Below are 19592 nucleotides of genomic sequence, written 5' to 3'. Positions count from 1 at the left end.
CAATCTCAAATTCGAGCTGTTTTGGGCGGTGTTCGAGCCGTTCGGCGAACACGAACAATTTGAGAAAAATTCGGCTGTTCGAGGTTATGTTCGATAACTGTTCGTGCACCAAAATCATAACTGGATTTTTTCTCAGTAATGATGAAAATTAATGTGAATACGCAATTTGAGTGTACAGCGGGGTGGGGGGAGGGGCAGGGGATGGATCTCTGCAGGAACAATGAAGATCTCTATTTTTTTTTCTCTTTCCCGCATTTACAGTGGGGAGGTGCAATCTGTCAGCCTATCAGCAGCGCACACACGGAGCGAAGTGCTTTTTTTCACACAAGCAAGGGCATGTGTCATTGGCAGTGTATGTCACATGTCCTTGCCCTATAAGACCAAGCCATTTTCCCCGTCGCCACCATTTTCTCACTGCTGCAGCTGCGTGTTAGACGGCACCGCTGTTGCTGTGTGCGCTATACCTTGTTAATTTCAAGCCAATTTTCGCACAAATATACAAATAGCTTGGGAGTAGGGAATAGTTGTGTTTGCAGTCCTTTTAAGGACTAGGTTACAGCATTTCCTACGACTTTTATCAGGCAGGTCTGTGCTCTTAAATAGATAGGTTGTGGGAGTAAAGACTAATTGTAATTGGAGTCCTTTTCAGGACTAGGTTACATCAGTTCCTATCAGTTTTTGCCAGGCAGGTCTGTGCCAGTGCTGTGCAAGTTTTTTTCACAGCATTTGGCTGAATCTAGCAAAGCTAATCCTTTTTGGCCTATTGCAGAGTGTGTTAGTCAGTGGAGTAGCCTATCTGTGTTGCAAGATATACCACCTGTGTATAGAATACCAATTTTTTTACTGCACCTAGTGAAGTAAAATCTTTTGGGCATAGCATCATTCTATTAGTCCATCTATACTGACCTCCATCAGGTTGCAAACTGAATCTAATTTTTTTCTGCATCTAGCTCTGAAAAAATATTGGGCTTCTAGCTGTGTGTGGGTCTTGTTCTATTAATCCATCTATACTGACCTCCATCAGGTTGCAAACTGAATATAATTTTTTTCTGCATCTAGCTCTGAAAAAATATTGGGCTTCTAGCTGTGTGTGGGTCTTGTTCTATTAATCCATCTATACTGACCTCCATCAGGTTGCAAACTGAATATAATTTTTTTCTGCATCTAGCTCTGAAAAAATATTTGGCCTTCTAGCAGTGTGTGGGACTTGTTCTATTAGTCCACCTATACTGACCTCCATCAGGTTGCAAACTGAATATATTTTTTTCTGCATCTACCTCTGAAAAAATATTGGGCTTCTAGCTGTGTGTGGGACTTGTTGTATTAGTCCATCTATACTGACCTTCATCAGGTTGCAAACTGAATATATTTTTTTCTGCATCTACCTCTGAAAAAATATTGGGCTTCTAGCTGTGTGTGGGTCTTGTTCTATTAATCCATCTATACTGACCTCCATCAGGTTGCAAACTGAATATAATTTTTTTCTGCATCTAGCTCTGAAAAAATATTGGGCTTCTAGCTGTGTGTGGGTCTTGTTCTATTAATCCATCTATACTGACCTCCATCAGGTTGCAAACTGAATATAATTTTTTTCTGCATCTAGCTCTGAAAAAATATTGGGCTTCTAGCTGTGTGTGGGTCTTGTTCTATTAATCCATCTATACTGACCTCCATCAGGTTGCAAACTGAATATAATTTTTTTCTGCATCTAGCTCTGAAAAAATATTGGGCTTCTAGCTGTGTGTGGGTCTTGTTCTATTAATCCATCTATACTGACCTCCATCAGGTTGCAAACTGAATATAATTTTTTTCTGCATCTAGCTCTGAAAAAATATTGGGCTTCTAGCTGTGTGTGGGTCTTGTTCTATTAATCCATCTATACTGACCTCCATCAGGTTGCAAACTGAATATAATTTTTTTCTGCATCTAGCTCTGAAAAAATATTGGGCTTCTAGCTGTGTGTGGGTCTTGTTCTATTAATCCATCTATACTGACCTCCATCAGGTTGCAAACTGAATATAATTTTTTTCTGCATCTAGCTCTGAAAAAATATTGGGCTTCTAGCTGTGTGTGGGTCTTGTTCTATTAATCCATCTATACTGACCTCCATCAGGTTGCAAACTGAATATAATTTTTTTCTGCATCTAGCTCTGAAAAAATATTTGGCCTTCTAGCAGTGTGTGGGACTTGTTCTATTAGTCCACCTATACTGACCTCCATCAGGTTGCAAACTGAATATATTTTTTTCTGCATCTACCTCTGAAAAAATATTGGGCTTCTAGCTGTGTGTGGGACTTGTTGTATTAGTCCATCTATACTGACCTCCATCAGGTTGCAAACTGAATATATTTTTTTCTGCATCTACCTCTGAAAAAATATTGGGCTTCTAGCTGTGTGTGGGTCTTGTTCTATTAATCCATCTATACTGACCTCCATCAGGTTGCAAACTGAATATAATTTTTTTCTGCATGTAGCTCTGAAAAAATATTTGGCCTTCTAGCAGTGTGTGGGACTTGTTCTATTAGTCCACCTATACTGACCTCCATCAGGTTGCAAACTGAATATATTTTTTTCTGCATCTACCTCTGAAAAAATATTGGGCTTCTAGCTGTGTGTGGGACTTGTTGTATTAGTCCATCTATACTGACCTCCATCAGGTTGCAAATTGAATATAATTTTTTTCTGCATCTAACCCAGCCAATAGTTTTGGCCTAATACCACAGTTTGGCCACTCAGCTCTGCTCGGTTACCATCCATTGTTTTTTTGTGCAAACAACTCCAGAGTTGTGAATTAGTTAACCACCAAAATGAGTGGAAAAAGGCCTGCTGCTGGTGGAAAGGGGAATAGGCGTGTTGGGAAGGGGAAAAAAGGTTGTGTCCGTGGGGTAGGTGTTAAAGCAACAGTAACATCTGCAGAAGAAAGACCATCTTCCAGCCAAACTAAAATGTCTACTTCTTTTAGCGGACAATGTGATAAGATCCCTTTCTTACGGCCACGCCAATCGCTACAAATTCCAGATGAGGCACAAAAACAGCAGGTGCTTCAACGGATATCAAGTGCTCCTTTAAGTGGGCTCTCCTCCACATCAACTTCAACATCACAAATACTCCAGTCCTCAAAGGTGTCACCCAAATCGCACTTGCTTCCTCACAGCTCCCAAATCTCCAGCTGCCCGTCTGAGTATGAGGTAGAACAGATGGTTGAGTCTGCAGAGCTGTTTACTCATACTATAGCCTGGGAAACAGAGGTCGACTCCAGCGCTTCTGTGAATCCAGACGAGGAAATGATCTGCACTGATGCCCAGAATCTTTATGAGTCGGATCCAGGACCAGAAGCAGAAGGTTCTGACCATAATGTAGACCCTCATTCCCAAACTGTAACTCCTGTTGGTGGAGACAATGAGGAAGACGATGATAAGACTCAAATACCTGATTGGAGCGACAACTTTAGTTTTTTGTCAGGGCAGGAACAGGTTGGCTCTGAGGACGACGGGTGTGATAACACACAGGGTGATGATGATGAGGTTGGAGATCCCACTTACTGTCAACCCACAGTCAGCCAAGAGATGAGGTCAGCAGAGGAGGTGGAGGAAGATGCTAGTGACGACGAGGTCAGGTTGCGCCTTCCTGGACAGAGACGTAGTACTGGAAGCACGTCAACAACTGCATCCTCAAACACAACTCTGCCTCTCACCACAAGTCGTGGTGGCTCTTCAGGTCGCATGGGTGCTAAGCCTTGCATAGCCTGGGCATTTTTTCAGATCGATAAAGATGACCCAACTCGTGTTATCTGTAACATTTGCCAGCAAAAGCTAAGTAGAGGCCAAAAAATACATAGTTTGAGTACTTCATGCATGAACCGGCACATGGACATGAAGCATAAGTTGCAGTGGGAAGCTCAGTGTGCTACAATGCGGCCTAGCCGGCCGGGCCAACCACCGTCTGCCATATCTTGTGCATCCGCGGCCTCTTCATCCTCTGTGACTGGGGGGACAGCAGTCACACCTGTTTTGGGGCGCAGACCTGCCACCTCTTTACCCGCAACAGCCAGCGTGATTGGCAGGTCATCATTTTCTTTGGAGGTGGGAACACCAGCTGGTGTTGAGCGCTGTCCGACATCGATAGCACCACCTTTGGATCAAGGCAACCTAACATGTCCGCCTGCATCTTCCTCACAGACCGGCAGTTTGCCGGGGACACCCTTATCAACCCCGTCTAAGCACAATAGCCAGCCCTCGGTCCCTCAGATGTGGACAAGTAAAAGACCATTTCCTCCTAGCCATGAGAAAGCTAAGAGGTTGAATTTCACCATCTGCAAGCTCTTGGCTACAGAAATGCTGCCTTTCCGCCTGGTGGACACAGAGGATTTTCGAGACCTTATGTCCGTCGCAGTGCCCCAGTACCAGATGCCCAGTCGGCACTACTTCTCAAAGAAAGGTGTGCCTGCGCTCCACCAGCATGTCGCACACAACATCACCGCTTCTTTGAGAAACTCTGTGTGTGACAGGGTGCATTTCACCACAGACACTTGGACGAGTAGGCATGGACAGGGGCGTTACATGTCGCTGACTGGGCACTGGGTAACTATGGTGACAGCAGGACAAGGGGCTGCTGTCCAAGTCTTGCCGTCCCCACGAGTTGTGCGTCAATCCTCTTTATGTCAAAGTTCCTCCACTGCTTCTGCCTCCTCAACCTCCTCTCGGTCTTCCACCTGCACCCAAAGCCTGTCTGGTCATGCCACAAGCTTTCTAACTGCGCAGAAGGGATCCTGCACACCTCCTTACTATGCTGGCAGTAGGGCTCAATGTCATCAGGCGGTTTTTACATTGAAATGTCTGGGAAATGTGAGTCACACAGCTGAGGAGTTGTGGTCAGCTCTGGAGAACCAATTTCATGAATGGTTGTCTCCACTGGACCTGAAACCAGGGAAGGCCGTGTGCGACAATGCTGCAAACCTGGGTGCGGCCCTTCGCCGGGGCAATGTCACACACGTGCCTTGTATGGCTCACGTGTTGAACCTGGTTGTCCAGCAATTTTTAGCCCACTATCCCAGACTAGATGGCCTTCTGCAGAGGGCACGGTCGCTGTGTGCTCACTTCCGCCGTTCGCATCCCGCAGCTCAGCGACTTACATCTCTACAGAAGTCGTTGGGCCTGCCACTTCACCGGCTAAAATGCGATGTGCCTACCCGGTGGAATTCAACTCTGCACATGTTGCAGCGACTGTGGCAGCACCGACAAGCCCTGGTGCAATACGTTCTGACGTATAGCCTGGGCCAACGAGATTCAGAGGTGGGGCAAATCACGCTGGAGGAGTGGTCTCAGATCAGGGACCTATGCACCCTTCTGCACAGTTTTGAAATGGCGACGAAGATGTTTAGTGCTGACGATGCCATTATCAGCATGACTATTCCGGTGATTTACATGCTGGAGCACATGTTAAACAGAATTCGGAGTCAGGTGGTGGCACAAGAGGAGGTGGAGGAAGTAGAGGAGGAGGAGTTGTATGCGGAAGGGCTAACATCTGCAAGGTCCAGACGGTCGGCAGCACCAAGGCGGCAGGCATGTGAGGGTGAGGGAGATGATTTTACCAGGGCGCATGGTAGCAGCCAAACTAGTGAGGAAGGTGCAGGAGCCCAGGAAGAAGTGGAGGACGAACTGATGGAAGACTCATCAGATGAGGGAGACCTTGATCACATTTCTGTTGTGCGAGGTTGGGGGGAGAGGACAGAGGAAGGAAGCATGATTGCTACCTCGCCACCAACACAACAGGGACTTGGTGCTCCTGGATGCGCAACACACATGAGTGCCTTCTTGCTGCACTACCTGCAACATGACCCTCGAATTGTGAGAATTAGAAATAATCCTGACTACTGGGTTGCCACACTGTTAGATCCCCGGTACAAAAGTAAATTTGCAGAAATTATTCCTGCCATAGAAAGGGATGCACGCATGCAGGAGTATCAGCAGAGACTGTTGCAGAATCTTACATGTGCTTTTCCACAAAATACCAGTGGTGCACGTAGTGAATCTCACAGTTCCAACTTGCCAACCGTGGGACCGTCAAGTGTTCAGCACTCAAACCGTAACAGAACCACAGTATCTGCTGGTAACATCAATTTTGCGGAATCATTTCACCACTTTTTTAGCCCATCCTTTGCAAGGCCACAGGAGACAAGAAGTCTGACACATAGTCAACGCCTAGAGACGATGGTACAGGAGTATCTCCAAGTAAACATTGAAGCCACGACTGTGTCACTGGACCCTTGCTCTTTTTGGGCTTCCAATCTGGATAAATGGCCGGAGCTAGCCACTTACGCCTTGGAGATCTTGTCATGCCCCGCAGCCAGCGTTCTGTCTGAACGTGTGTTCAGCGCTGCTGGTGGTGTGCTGACAGATAAGCGCACGCGGCTCTCCACTGATAATGTAGACAGACTCACGTTCATAAAGATGAACAAATCATGGATCCGAAACGACTTTTCTACCCCTGTGTCATCCTGGGGAGAGTAAAAGCTTGATGATTGGTTAAAATCACCCTACCAACCGTTTTAAGCTTTCAAATTACTAATCATGTTTATCTGTATCTTGACTGGAAAATAATTTGGGCTTTGTAGCAGTGTGCAGCACTGATCCTATTAGGCCATCTATACTAAAGCTTCACCAGATTTAAAATTAAAAATAATTTTTAGCTGCATCTAGCCCGGAAAATAATTTTGGGGCTCCGAGATGCGCAAGACACATAAGTGCCTTCTTGCTGCACTACCTGCAGCATGACCCTCATATTGTCAGAATTCGAAGTAATCATGACTACTGGGTTGCCACACTCTTAGATCCCCCAAACTTTTCGATCAACCTTTTCATTTTAATAAAGACCAAAAAAATGGTCATTTTTGAAATTATAAGCATTAGCAGGTTGTTAGAAACTGAAATCAAACAGTTTTCAACTCAAAACTTTATTCTAGGTGATGTTACATTTTCACATAGGACCCCTTGTTCGAAAGGAGCTTCTGAACTCTCTCGTCCATTGAATTTGTCAGGTTTTGGATGGTTTCTGCTTCAATTGTTTTGCATGAGGACAGAATACCCTCCCAGAGCTGTTGCTTAGATGTGAACTGCCTCCCGCCATCATAGACACTCCTTTTAATGATGCTCCAAAGGTTCTGAATGGGGTAGAGGTCAGGGGAGCATGGGGGTCACACCATAAGTTTGTCCCCTTTTATGCCCATATCAGCCAGAGATGCAGATGTTTTATGTGCAGCATGAGATGGTGCATTATCATGCAGAAAAATGATCTTGCTGTGAAATACACGGTTCTTCTTCTTGAACCATGGCAGGAAGTGCTGTTTGAGAAAATCCACATACATTATGGAGTTCATCTTTAGCGCCTTCAGGGATCCTAAAGGGGCCGACAATCTCTCTCCCCATGATTCCAGCCCAAAACATTACTCCACCTCCTCCTTGTTGGCGCTGTAGCCGTGTTTGCGTGGGGTGTCCATCAACCAGCCATCCTCCACTCCATCCATCTGGACCATCGAGCGCTGCACGGCACTCATCCGTGAACAAAACTGTTTTGAAATCAGTCTTCATGTAATGTTTGGCCCACTGGAGCCGTTTCTGCTTGTGTGAAGTGGATAGAGGAGGTCGACAGGATGGCGTATGCACAGCTGCAAACCTCTGAAGGACCCTGCATCTTGTTGTTCGGGGGACGTTGGAGGCACAAGCAGCTTCAAAAACTTGTCTGCTGCTATGACAAGGCTTTTTGGCCGCTGCTCTTTCAACCTGACGTAATTGCCTGTAGGAAAGAGTCCTCAATTTGCCCTTATCAGCACGCACACGTGTGTACTGTGAATCAGCTACATACTTCTTGATTGCCAAGACACTTCATCCTGATCATCGCACAATGTTGATTGTAGTCATGCCTTGACCTAAACACTCCACAATTTGTTGCTTCTCAGCAGCCGACACATCCTTTTTCTTTCCCATTTTGGCAGAAAATGTAGGCTGCTTAATAATGTGAGAGAGCCTTCTTAAGTAGTCTTGCCTTTCATTGGACACACCTGCCAAACTAATTAGCACAGGTGTCTGCAATTGCTTACAGTGATATAAAGAGCCCTGACACACATCACCATCAATGAGTTTAACTGACAAACAAACAAATTCTTCCCTTATCACTCCTAAACACTTTTTGCATAATAATTTGGAACGCAGTGTACATGTGCTTTTCCACAAAACACCAGCGGTTCACGTAGTGAATCTTACAGTTCTAACTTGCCAACCGTGGTCTGTATGGAGTTGTTCAATAAAGGGCCCAAAATTAAGATAACATAGATGGGAGAGGTCTCTATGAATAGGAATTCCTAAGTATTTGATACCCTGTGAGGGACAGGCAAAGGGAAAGTTGGACTGGATGGAATCCTATATGGATTTGGGGAGGGAGACATCGAGGGCCTCAGACTTCGCTGCATTGATTTTAAAATTTGACCATGTAACAAAGTGATCTATTTCAGCCATAACAGCAGGGATGGATATATGTGATTGAGTGATATATACTAGGACATCATCAGCAAATAGAGAGCACTTGTACTCGGTGCCTCCCACCTCAATCCACCTAATATTGGGGTTATGGCGAATTGATGAGAGCAGGTGCTCCGTCACTAGGATGTATAAGAGAGGGGACAGAGAACATCCCTGCCTTGTCCCATTGGTGATTGTGAAAGGTGATGAAAATGTTCTGACGCGCCCCCTGGGCCTTGGGACACCCGGAGCCGGACCCTTTTTGGTGGATGCTGGTGGTTGTAGTCTCCGTGGCGGCAACCCGGTTCCGTGGCTCAGGGCGGTCAAACCAGGGCGGAACTATTTATGTGGTTTTGATGTTTAAATGTCCGACTACGCCACCCGTGGATTGCGGTCAGAGTGAACCGCCGCTCCAGGGCAGTCTGCTGAGGCTGGTGTTGTGGGTGAAGCAGAGCGTAGCATAACTCCCCACGGGAGGAGTATAGCCTCAGGGCAGTGTATGCGGAGGATGGGGGTGATGGTGCAGGGCAGCAGCAGTAATGACACGGAGTCAGTGATGCAGTCCAGGGCCTTTACTCACAGTTCTTATTATCCAGACCACGTCTGCAGGTAACGGCTGCCCACGTCGTACTGTGCTCACCAGGTGAGGGGCTCAGACAACTCCCAGATAACTTTGGAGCACTTCACAGGACCCCCTTTGTGTGTCCTTTGTCTGGCCTTTCTTACCAACACTTCTGTCCGGCTGCCTCGGGCCTCCTCTTGGTAAACTTGGCGCCAGTTTCCCTGACCCTATGTGGTGCCTTCCTAGCGGGTGTAGCGAGGGGCTGCGCCACATAAAATGTCAGAGCCTCCGGTTTCTAGCTGAGGGTCGTTTCCTGCCTCCACTAGTTCGGGGACCGGTCTCCCCCTTTGGCCTGACCCCTCCACGCAGGTGGATTCGGGCGTGCGGTGGCGACTCGCCCGTCCGCACCCCTGGGATCCCTTCATTCCTCGTTCCTGGAGCCTTCTCCGCTCCTCTTCCTTCCTTCTCCCTCTTCCAGGCCTGGGCCTCTGTTACTAGGCCCGCCTCCGGAGCAGAGCTCATGCAGAGCCCCTGCTCCCTGCCACTTCTGCTCAGACTTCTCTGCACTGAACTAAGATGGTGCCCACCTTTTATACTCCCTTCTCAATGCACCCAGGAACTGCTTCCTCCCTGCTCCTGCACTACAGGGTTCCCCTTCCTCAGTGTTCCCTCCCCCCACTCCAGCCAGGGACAGGGACTGTCGTGCCCATCTCAGGGGCATATTGGTCGCCCTGCCCCATGGCAATGTGGTGTAATGCATGCAGGTGTCGGGTCCTGATCCACACTCCATCCTTACCTGAGAGTGAGATATCACACCTCTGGGTGAGGTGCAATACGTCTGTAGCAACCGAGCCCTCAGGGTGCTACAGTTCCATTTATCTTCAGCCTAGGTGACGTATTGCGATACAGGGCCGTGATTTTGGCTATAAAAGGGTCCCCTAGACCCCTACCCCAAGCTTTTTAAGAGAATCATATATGGCGTGCCAGGAGACTCTATGGAATGCTTTCTCAGCATCCAACGAGAGTATCTAATTACAAATTTTTAACTGCATCTAGCCCAGGAAATACTTTGTGCCTAGTAGCAGTGTCTGCTAGTCAGCGCATTATCCCGGCTGTTAAGCAAGCTACACCACCTGTAGTTTAGACACTTAATTTTTTCAAAGGAAATGATTCGGGACCATGGGATACTTAGTGAAGAGCATCAGGAGGCACCCCAAGGCATAGGGGCTGGGACTGGCATTAGGATGCCTTGCGGTGGACAGCCGAGCTCGATCCTTATAAAAGCTTTTTAAGTGCAGCAGCTTTAGTGGACGCTACTGGAGCTGGAATTACGAGGCTGCTGGCATGAGACTTGCCCTCCAATAGATCCTTGTAAATGGATTTAAAGTGTATTCATTCAAATTAGAGAGACAATTTAAATTAAAAAGCTTAGAGCTGCCTCCACCACAGGGGGGCTCGCTCGACCCACCAGCGGACAGGCACCAGTATTGGGAGAGGGGGGCTGGCCGTCAGGGTTCACCGCGGCTCTGGCACAAACCCGGCGACACGGAGGTGGCACGGGCAGGAGCGGACTGGCCGTGTCGGCTTCTCACTTTTTGGATTTTAGAAGGGCATGACATGCCTATATCTGTGTCTCCCCCTCCTTTTACTCCTCCACCTCTTTTATTTTCGCATGACTATATGTACTTGTCACTTTTCCATGTGTTAGTTATGTCTTCTGAGCAGTTTGTCAGCTTTTGGACACCTTTGAAGGTGTTTTCTATGTGTTTCTATGTGTTTTTGTTTGCCTGCCATTGTTTTTAACGGCGTTCGAAGGTGTTCGACGAACAGTTCGGCGAACACACGGGTGTTCGACGAACCGAACCGAACTCGAACACTACGGGGGTGGCTCAACACTAGTCCTGAGTATTCACGAGTTCCTGACTTTCTCCGTCCCCCGCTGCTAAATCTGTTTAAAAAAAACCCCTGTAATTCAGGGGCCGGGTGTAGAGAAAGCCAGGAGCTCATGAACATCAGCTAATGAAGTATATTACAAATATGTTTAACATCCCTGTCCTTACATTATATAAAAATAACAAGTAATAAAACAGTTTATGGTAACTATAGTGTGGGCTCCAGTAGTCAATTCCCCTGCTGGGCCCTAGGCACCCCAGTCCGACCTTGCTGAAATAGGTTCAGTTTTTAAGGATTGGTATCCACATTTTTAATTGAGTTCATAAGAAAAGTTCTTTTAAGAAACATGTCACAATAAAATTGTAATTTGATTAAAGTATTTCCAATATCTTGGTATAATAAAAAATATCAATTTTACCTGAGTTCTTGGATTCTACTTTGTTGATCACTCAGACGAAGAAGGAAACTTATTTGCTCATCTTCAGGATCTGAATCTTCTAAGTTTGCAAATTGACATCTACTGAAACTAAAACAAAGCTACTTAAAAGTAATAGTAATACCACCATTATATAAAATCCTGGATTACATAAAAACACGCCAGGTGTAAAAACTTACCAAAGTTTTGAAAACCTGATCAGCAGATTTAATAATTCTTCCTGTTCCTTTGAATCCAATTTATAGTTCAAAAATATGAGTGAAGAATCCCAAGAACATTGATTAATGCAGTAGGTCAACTCTTTGATGTAGGTGTTTGACCAATACCAAGAATGTTCAAACACTAAATCTGATGACCGGGTCATCAACCTTTTTAATAAGTCATTATCTTGTGTCTCATACAGACAGTAAATTGCTTCTGTACAAAACCTGGATGGATTGTCCCCAGTAAACCATTGTTCCATTGCAGTTGTTACTTGCAGACTGCAGCATAGGTTGGATAAAGTTTCCTTAGGGCATTTTGCACTTGAAAGGCCAACTAAGAATCTTATTGTTAAAGTTAAATGTGGATCATGCGTACATTGCTCTAATAAAGAATTTCCCTTACAGATTTCTGGCAAGAATGTTTCTTCTTTGGCTTCTTCAACAAAACCATAATACAAAGCAGCGAAAAACTCCTGTACACTCAGGTGGATGAAGCTATAGAAGGTTTGGGTCTCAATTTCCCGGTGAAAGATGTTTTCATTCAGGAATACTGATTCCACTTCAGAAATTTCTAACCCATGTCTTTCAAGATCTCCTTCATCAAACATAATTTTTCTATTCAGAACTCCTTCATTGGCCAAAGAACATAGCTTTTTCAAGCATGGTGTTATGGGCTGGTTCCTGCCATGATATTTTATTAAACCTTTTAGATACAGCAAATAAATAGAGGTGGCTGTGTTATAATCAGTTAACTTCAAGTCTTGCATTATTTTTGGCTTCATTACCGTACAAACAATCCAACATATGATTGGAACAGCACACATTGTGTAGATTATCTCATTTTCTTTGATTACATTCAGCGCCTTAACTGCATGTTCTTCATTTTGAAAAAACCTTGAAAAATATTCTTGGCGATCTTGGCCTGTAAATCCTAGAACTTCAACATAGCGTGGTCGCTTTATAAACTTCTTCAGCTTTTCCAGTGCGAATGGCCTAGTGGTAATAATCAATGAAGCCTCTTTAACAATCTGTTTCATAAGGAGACTTTTTATGAGTGTCTCTCTGTGGGCTTCCTCAAAGGGGTCATCATCACAAACATAAGACTCTTGATCATTCTCCATGGACCATCTTAACTCATCAAAGCCATCAAAGATAAAAAGTATTTTTCTACTATCTGACAAAATAGACAGTGCCAGATCTTTAGAAAGGCTCATTTTACAGGTTTTAGATATAAGTCCAACAATGTTCTTGACACCAGTAAGGATGTTAATTTCTCTACAGCTCACGTGAAGCACATAATCAAATCTTTCACCAAATAAATTTCCAGAGGCCCATTCCAGCATGATTTTCTGAGTGGTCATGGTTTTTCCAATTCCGGCAGGTCCTACTAACACCACAGTTGTTGGGATAAGTCCATCTTCATTAGGCTCAAAGAGACTTTGGATTGTGATTGAAGAATATTTATTGGAAGTTCCGATGTTCATGATTTCAATATGACTCCTGCCTGTAGATAATAATGCATTCTTTCTGTGTTCTTCATCCTGATGACCGTTTATCAGTAGTAGGTTGGTATATCTCTTTTCAAGGTTAACAGTTTCTCCCATACGAGAATTGTTTTCTTCTATACATTTATATTCATTTCTCAATAACTCAATGTATTGGACTCTCCATTCTGTGCAAAAAATAATTGGACCATTTCAGTTACATTTTTTACAAAGAGTTCATGTTATAAAGTATACATCCGTTACATTAAAACTATTGTGTGGTGAAGTTAATAATATGGATTATAGAGAAATTGCTTCTGTATAATGGCAGCAACAGGTGGATGATAATGATCTGCAAAGGACTCTAGATGTCACTGGTGGAACAATTCTCAACTGCACAATTTATTTGGTTATTTTTCATTTTTGTCAATGGGTGCACATTACATAAACGTAGTTATTAATCCTGAGTTATCAGGTTAAGTTTACAATTGTGAACTATAAAAAGGGAAAGTTTGCACTAGCGCTGTCACTTATTTCCTTTAGAGCAACTTATTTCAAAGCACCTTTTGCCTTGGTGCACACTGGACTAAGTCTAATCAAATAAAGAATAAAAAACAGTATCGAAATGTGCTAAAAAGAAGTATCTTAGTTAACATTCCCATTATGGCTGTTCAAAGTGTGGTACAGTATAGCTAAGTGAATCAGCCTTCTTTACCTGTTCACGATGTGTACTGATCGCGATCTGTTCCGGATGTTGATTCAGTTTAAAATAAGTCCTATTGCCGCACTGTATTTGCGAGGGATCTAATGTCTTTGAATCCTATTGTCGCAATGTACTTGCGGTGGATCCTACATCCTGGATCTACACTGTGCTAGCAAAATGAACGGTGCTAGTGTGGTGCCGTTCATTTTGCTAGCACAGTGAGGATGCAGGATCCACCGCAAGTACAGTGCGACAATAGGATTCAAAGACATAAGATCCCTCGCAAACACAAAATGCCCAAAAGTGACACCATTCTAAAAACTGCACCCCTCAAGGTGCTCAAAACCACATGCAAGAAGTTTATTAACCCTTCAGGTGCTTCACAGGAACTGAAGTAATGTGGAAGGAAAAAATTAATATTTAACTTTTTTTCACAAAAATTTTACTTTAGACCCATTTCTTTTTATTTTCACGAGAGTATCAGGAGAAAATGGACCTCCAAATTTGTTGTGTGATTTCTCCTGAGTACGCCGATACCCCTTATGTGGGGGAATACCATTGTTTGGGCGCACGGCAGGGCTCGGAAGGGAAGGAGCACTGTTTGGCTTTTTGAACGCAAAATTGGCTGGAATCGAGAGCGAACGCCGTATTGTGTTTGAGAGTGCCCCTGATGTGCCTAAACAGTAGAAACATACCACAAGTGACCCCATTTTGGAAACTAGACCCCTCAAGGAACATATTTAGATGTGTGGTGAACACCTTGAACCCCCAGGTGCTTCACAGAATTTTATAATGTAGAGCTGTGAAAATAAAAAATCTATTTTTTTCCACAAAAATTATCTTTTAGTTCCAAATTTTTTATTTTCACAAGAGCGATAAGAAAAAATGGACCTCTAAATTCATTGTGCAATTTCTCCTGAGTGCGCCAATACACAATGTGTGGTCAAAAACTACTTTTGAGGCACAGTGCAAAGCTCAGAAGGGAAGAAGCGCCATATTGGAGTTCAAATTTTGCTGGAATGGTTTGAGTGTGCCATGTCACATTGGCAGAGCCCCTGAGGTGGCAAACAGCAGAATCCCCCATAAGGGACCCCATTTTACAAAGCTACAGCTCTCAATGAATTAATATAATGGTGCACTGATCATATTGACACCACAGATGTGTCACAGAATTTGATACCATTGAGAAATGAAGAAAAAATAAAATTTTTACCACAAATATTTTATTTTAGCCCCAGATTTTACATTTTCACATGGGGAACTTGGTAAAAAAAATGGCACCAAAATGTGTCACACAATTTCTGCTGAACGTGGCAATACCTCACATGTGGTTGTACAGTACTGCTTAGCCACAAGGTGAGACTCGGGAGGGACGGAGCGCTATTTGCCTGCTGAAGCACAGATTTTCCTAAAATAGTTTGTGGACTCCACATACAGAGCCCCTAAATGCTAGAAGAGCAGAACCCCCCCCCCCCCCCTCAAGTGACCCCATTTTGGAAATCATACCCCTGCCAAACATGTGGACGCTAAATGTGGTTTAGACACACTGTGGGGCTCAGAAGGGAGTGGGATTTGAATTTGGGAGCACAGAATTTGCTGAATTTCTTTAGGGGGGCGAGGAGCCATTTCGCTTTTCCAGACCCTTTGTACTACCAGTAACGTGGAAGCCCCCTATATTTCCATTAACACATGAGTGGGGGATTTTTATGTGAAGCTTTTATTGGGAACATTTTACATAACATTTTAGCTCACATTGACCCTGCGCTCTATGCTGAGCACTTACTTTGGGATTTCCATCTAAATCTCCGAATGACGTGATTCAGATGAAACTCCCAAGGGTTCCATTCACTATAATGAGATGGGGCAGCAGAGTTACTCTGGACTCTGTCTGGCCTCTGTTCAGCGTTGTCCTTTTCAGAGGTTCACAAAACTGTGGCTGACCGTGCTTTTATCTACGCCTAAAAAGACGGACACCGCCGGATGATAGGTCAGATGACTTCCACGGTGTCTGAATCTGCCTCATTACAGGGAATCTTCCGCCGGGGGTTCCGTCTGAATAATTTATTTCAGAGATTTACATGGAAACCCCGCTGTAAGCGCTCAGCGCAGAGCGCAGGATAAATGTGAGCAGAGCCTTACTGTGATCTTCAGCAGGCGAAGAATTCGTTTTATTTTTTACACCGTTCCTCATGCAGTATAAGTGATTAGGCGACTTTATTCTTCGGGTCGGTGCGATTACAGTGATACCAAATTTATAGCAGGTTTTTATGATTGACAGCTGTCACACACTAAAAAATGCTTTTTTTTGCAAAAACTAGTTTTTGCATCACCATATTTTGAGAGCTATAATTTTTCATTATTTCGGCCAACAGTCATGTAAGGGCTTGTTTTTTGCAGGATAAGGTGACATTTTTATTGGTACCATTTTTGGGCACGTGACATTTTTTGATCGCTTTCTATTCCGACTTTTGGGAGGCAGAACAAAAACCAACAATTCAGGAATTGTTTTTTTTTTCTTTTTTTTTCATGCCGTTCTGCGTGTGATAAGCCAGCTTTATTCTTAGGGTCAGTACGATTATAGCGATACCTCACTTATGTAATTTGTTTATGTTTTTGTGCTTTTACATAATAAAAACTTTTATAGAAAAAATAATTATTTTTGCATTGCTTTATTGTGAGAGCTATAAATTGTTTATTTTTCCCCTGACAGAGTTGTATGGCGGCTTTGTTTTTTGCAGGACAAGATGACGTTTTCAGCAATACCATTTTTATTTACATTCGTCTTTTTGATTGCGTTTTATTCCACTTTTTTTTAGCGGTATGATGAAAAGGCATAGTTTCCCATGTTTTTTTTTTTTTTTTATGCTGTTCACTGAAGTGGTTAACTAGTGTGACACATTTGTATATCGGGTCGTTCCAGATGCGGCGATACTAAATATGTGTACTTTTTTTGTTTATTTTTATTTTTTTTACATAAAAATGTGCATCTAATGGTCATTCCTCCCTGCTGTTTCTCCTAGATCTCTCTGCCGCTTTTGACACTGTGGATCACCAGCTTCTCCTCACTATGCTCTGCTCTATAGGCCTCAAGGACACCGTTCTCTCCTGGTTCTCCTCCTATCTCTCTGACCACTCCTTCGCGGTATCTTTTGCCTGCTCTTCTTCCTCTAATCTTCCCCTTACTATCGGGGCTCCACAAGGATCAGTCCTAGGCCCCCTCCTCTTCTCCTTGTATACTGCCCCTATTGGGCAAACTATCAGATTTGGTTTTACGTATCATCTCTATGCTGATGACACCCAACTATACACCTCTTCACCTGACATCACCTCCACTCTAATACGACATACCAGTGATTATCTGTCCGCTGTCTCTAACATCATGTCTTCCCTCTATTTGAAAATGAATCTCTCCAAAACCGAACTCCTTATTTTTCCTCCCTCTACTAACCTACCAATACCTGACTTTTCAATTTCCTTGGATGGGGCCACCATAACTCCCAAGCAGCCAGCTCGCTGTCTTGGAGTCATATTTGACACACAACTTTCCTTTGCTCCCTATATCCGATCACTCACTTGTTCTTCTCACCTGTACCTTAAAAACATCTCCAGAATCCGACCTTTTCTCACCTTTGATACTGCAAAAACCCTTACTTGTCGCTCTTATTCACTCTCGTCTGGACTACTGCAACTCTCTTCTGATCAGTCTCCCTCTAAACAAACTCTCTCCAAACTTTCTCCTCTCCAATCCATTCTGAATGCAGCAGCCAGGGTCGTATTTCTATCAGCCCGCTTCACCGACGCCTCTACCCTGTGCCAGTCATTGCACTGGTTACCCATTCACTACAGAATACAATACAAGCTCATCTCTCTCACACGCAAATCTCTCCACAGTTCTGCACCGCCCTATATCTCATCCCTGATTTCTGTCTATCACCCCTCTCGTGCCCTCCATTCTGCAACTGATCTAAGATAACATCTTCCTTAATCCGAACCTCACACCTCTGTCTCCAAGACTTCTCTCGTGCTGCGCCAATTTTCTGGAATGCACTGCCCCAAACGATCCAACTAATATTTAGCCCCCATGTCTTCAAACGTGCTTTAAAAACACATCTGTTTAGACAAGCCTATCACCTCAACTCACCAACCTAACTCTCCCCTGTTCCCTCCTAAATGTTAATCTTAATTTGCCCCTGCCTATTCATCTGTCTCCACATCCTCCATGCACCAAATAGCACACGGTAAGTGCTCTTAGACAGATACTGGCTGATGACCATGTTCTTCCTATTGTGTCCCCCCATTTCCATATAGATTGTAAGCTTGCCGGCCCTCAATCCTCCTGTAACTGATGAAATATGATACATTGTACTGTTTATATTATCTGTACATGTCCCTACTTAATTGTAAAGTGCTGCGGAATATGTTGGCGCTATATAAATAAAAATTATTATATATTATTATTTATTAGTGTAATATATTTTATTATTTTTAACTTTGTTTTTAGATTTTTAGAATTTTTTTTAACTTTTTTAAACTTTACGTAGTCCCTCAATGGGACTTTCACTTTTTTCCCTCTTTTCACAGGTATAATGTATTGCAATGCACTAGCATTGCAGTACATTATACCTACAGTATAAAACAAAATAGAATAGGGGCGCACATGGTGCTGTTACCCAATGAAACAATGGTTGAATAATAAAAAGGACGCTCACCTTGTCGTGTTGTGATGATGCACAACACATATAAGAGCTAATGTGGAGAGCTGCAGATAACACCAACCCTAGCAGGGTTTCCAAAATGTATCAATGAACCAATGTAGAAGAAGAAAGGAGTCTAAATATCCGCGCTCCTTTGCATACAATGATGATCTCGTGTCCGATGGATACATGTAAGAATTATATTAAATAAAAGCCACATTCAAATGTGTTTCACGTCTGAGCATGGTCTCAGAAGCTTTCCATAGCTTGGTGACCTGGGGGTCGTCATGACAACCCCTGGTCACCATGGCAACGGTTGGGCCCCCGCGATGACGTCATGGGGGCGCCGATCTGAAAGCAAAGGGAGCTCCCGTCCCTCTGCCTGCCTCCTGAACGCTGCAATCGAGCTTGATAGCAGCATTCAGGAAGTTAACAGTCAGGGAGGCGCCGACACTCCTGGCTGTTAGTGCAGGAGCTCAGCCACTGGCAGCGCGGCGCTCCGGCACTGATCGGGAAGGAGGTGCTGATATTTCAGCGTCTCCTGCGCGATCGTGCAGTGATAGGTCAATCAGATTGACTGACCGATCACAGCGATCTGGGTGCGGGGACCGCCGGCATGGGTCCCTGCACCTCTTCCCCTGCCACTCACACTTGTGACAGTACAAAGTCATGACGGTGATAACCAGTCATGGTGCGCGAACTAGCATCCTGCCATGACGGGTTATCCCTATCATTGGGCGTTATGGGGTTAAAGATTATCTTTCAACAGTTTTATAATGTTAAACTGACCACAATATGGGATGCAATTTGCCCTTCTCTAGTCCTACCATGTCCACAGTTAACTAATTTAGAATTAAGTGTAATTTATAAAGCAATCTATTAACCTTTTGGTGGACACTTGGGATACTGTGTCATTGGTTTCTGTTGCATCTCTTTCTGTTATTGTTTATACCTATTGATGAACCTGTGAAACCCATTGTGGTATATACAGTACATAATTCATGGTTAGGGTTGTGCTTGAGGCTTCCTGAATTGTTTTCAGAGAGTTTTTGTTCTATTTGAAATAAACTATATATATATATATTTTTTATAGTTTCATAGTGT

At 44.0% G+C, this 19592-nt stretch overlaps 1 protein-coding gene across 6 annotated transcripts in view; it reads right to left on the bottom strand.

The window, feature by feature from the left end:
• The window catches only part of LOC141273069 (NACHT, LRR and PYD domains-containing protein 3-like), a 120027-nt gene that overhangs the window by 39437 nt on the left and 60998 nt on the right, over positions 1 to 19592 (bottom strand). For all 6 annotated transcript variants that reach the window (XM_073684424.1, XM_073684423.1, XM_073684422.1 and 3 more), the window contains 2 exons: positions 11584 to 13279; positions 11387 to 11494 (listed from right to left, as the gene is read on the bottom strand). In XM_073684424.1, coding sequence (XP_073540525.1) covers positions 11387 to 11494; positions 11584 to 13279 — 1804 coding nt within the window. The remainder of the gene's footprint in view (positions 1 to 11386; positions 11495 to 11583; positions 13280 to 19592) is intronic.

This window comes from Phyllobates terribilis, unplaced genomic scaffold, assembly GCF_046119375.1.
Source record: "Phyllobates terribilis strain yellow unplaced genomic scaffold, ASM4611937v1 Scaffold_5__5_contigs__length_657084704, whole genome shotgun sequence".
Taxonomy (NCBI): Eukaryota; Metazoa; Chordata; class Amphibia; order Anura; family Dendrobatidae; genus Phyllobates; species Phyllobates terribilis.
Note: the sequence above shows the minus strand (reverse complement) of the source record. Positions and strands in the feature narration are given on the sequence as shown.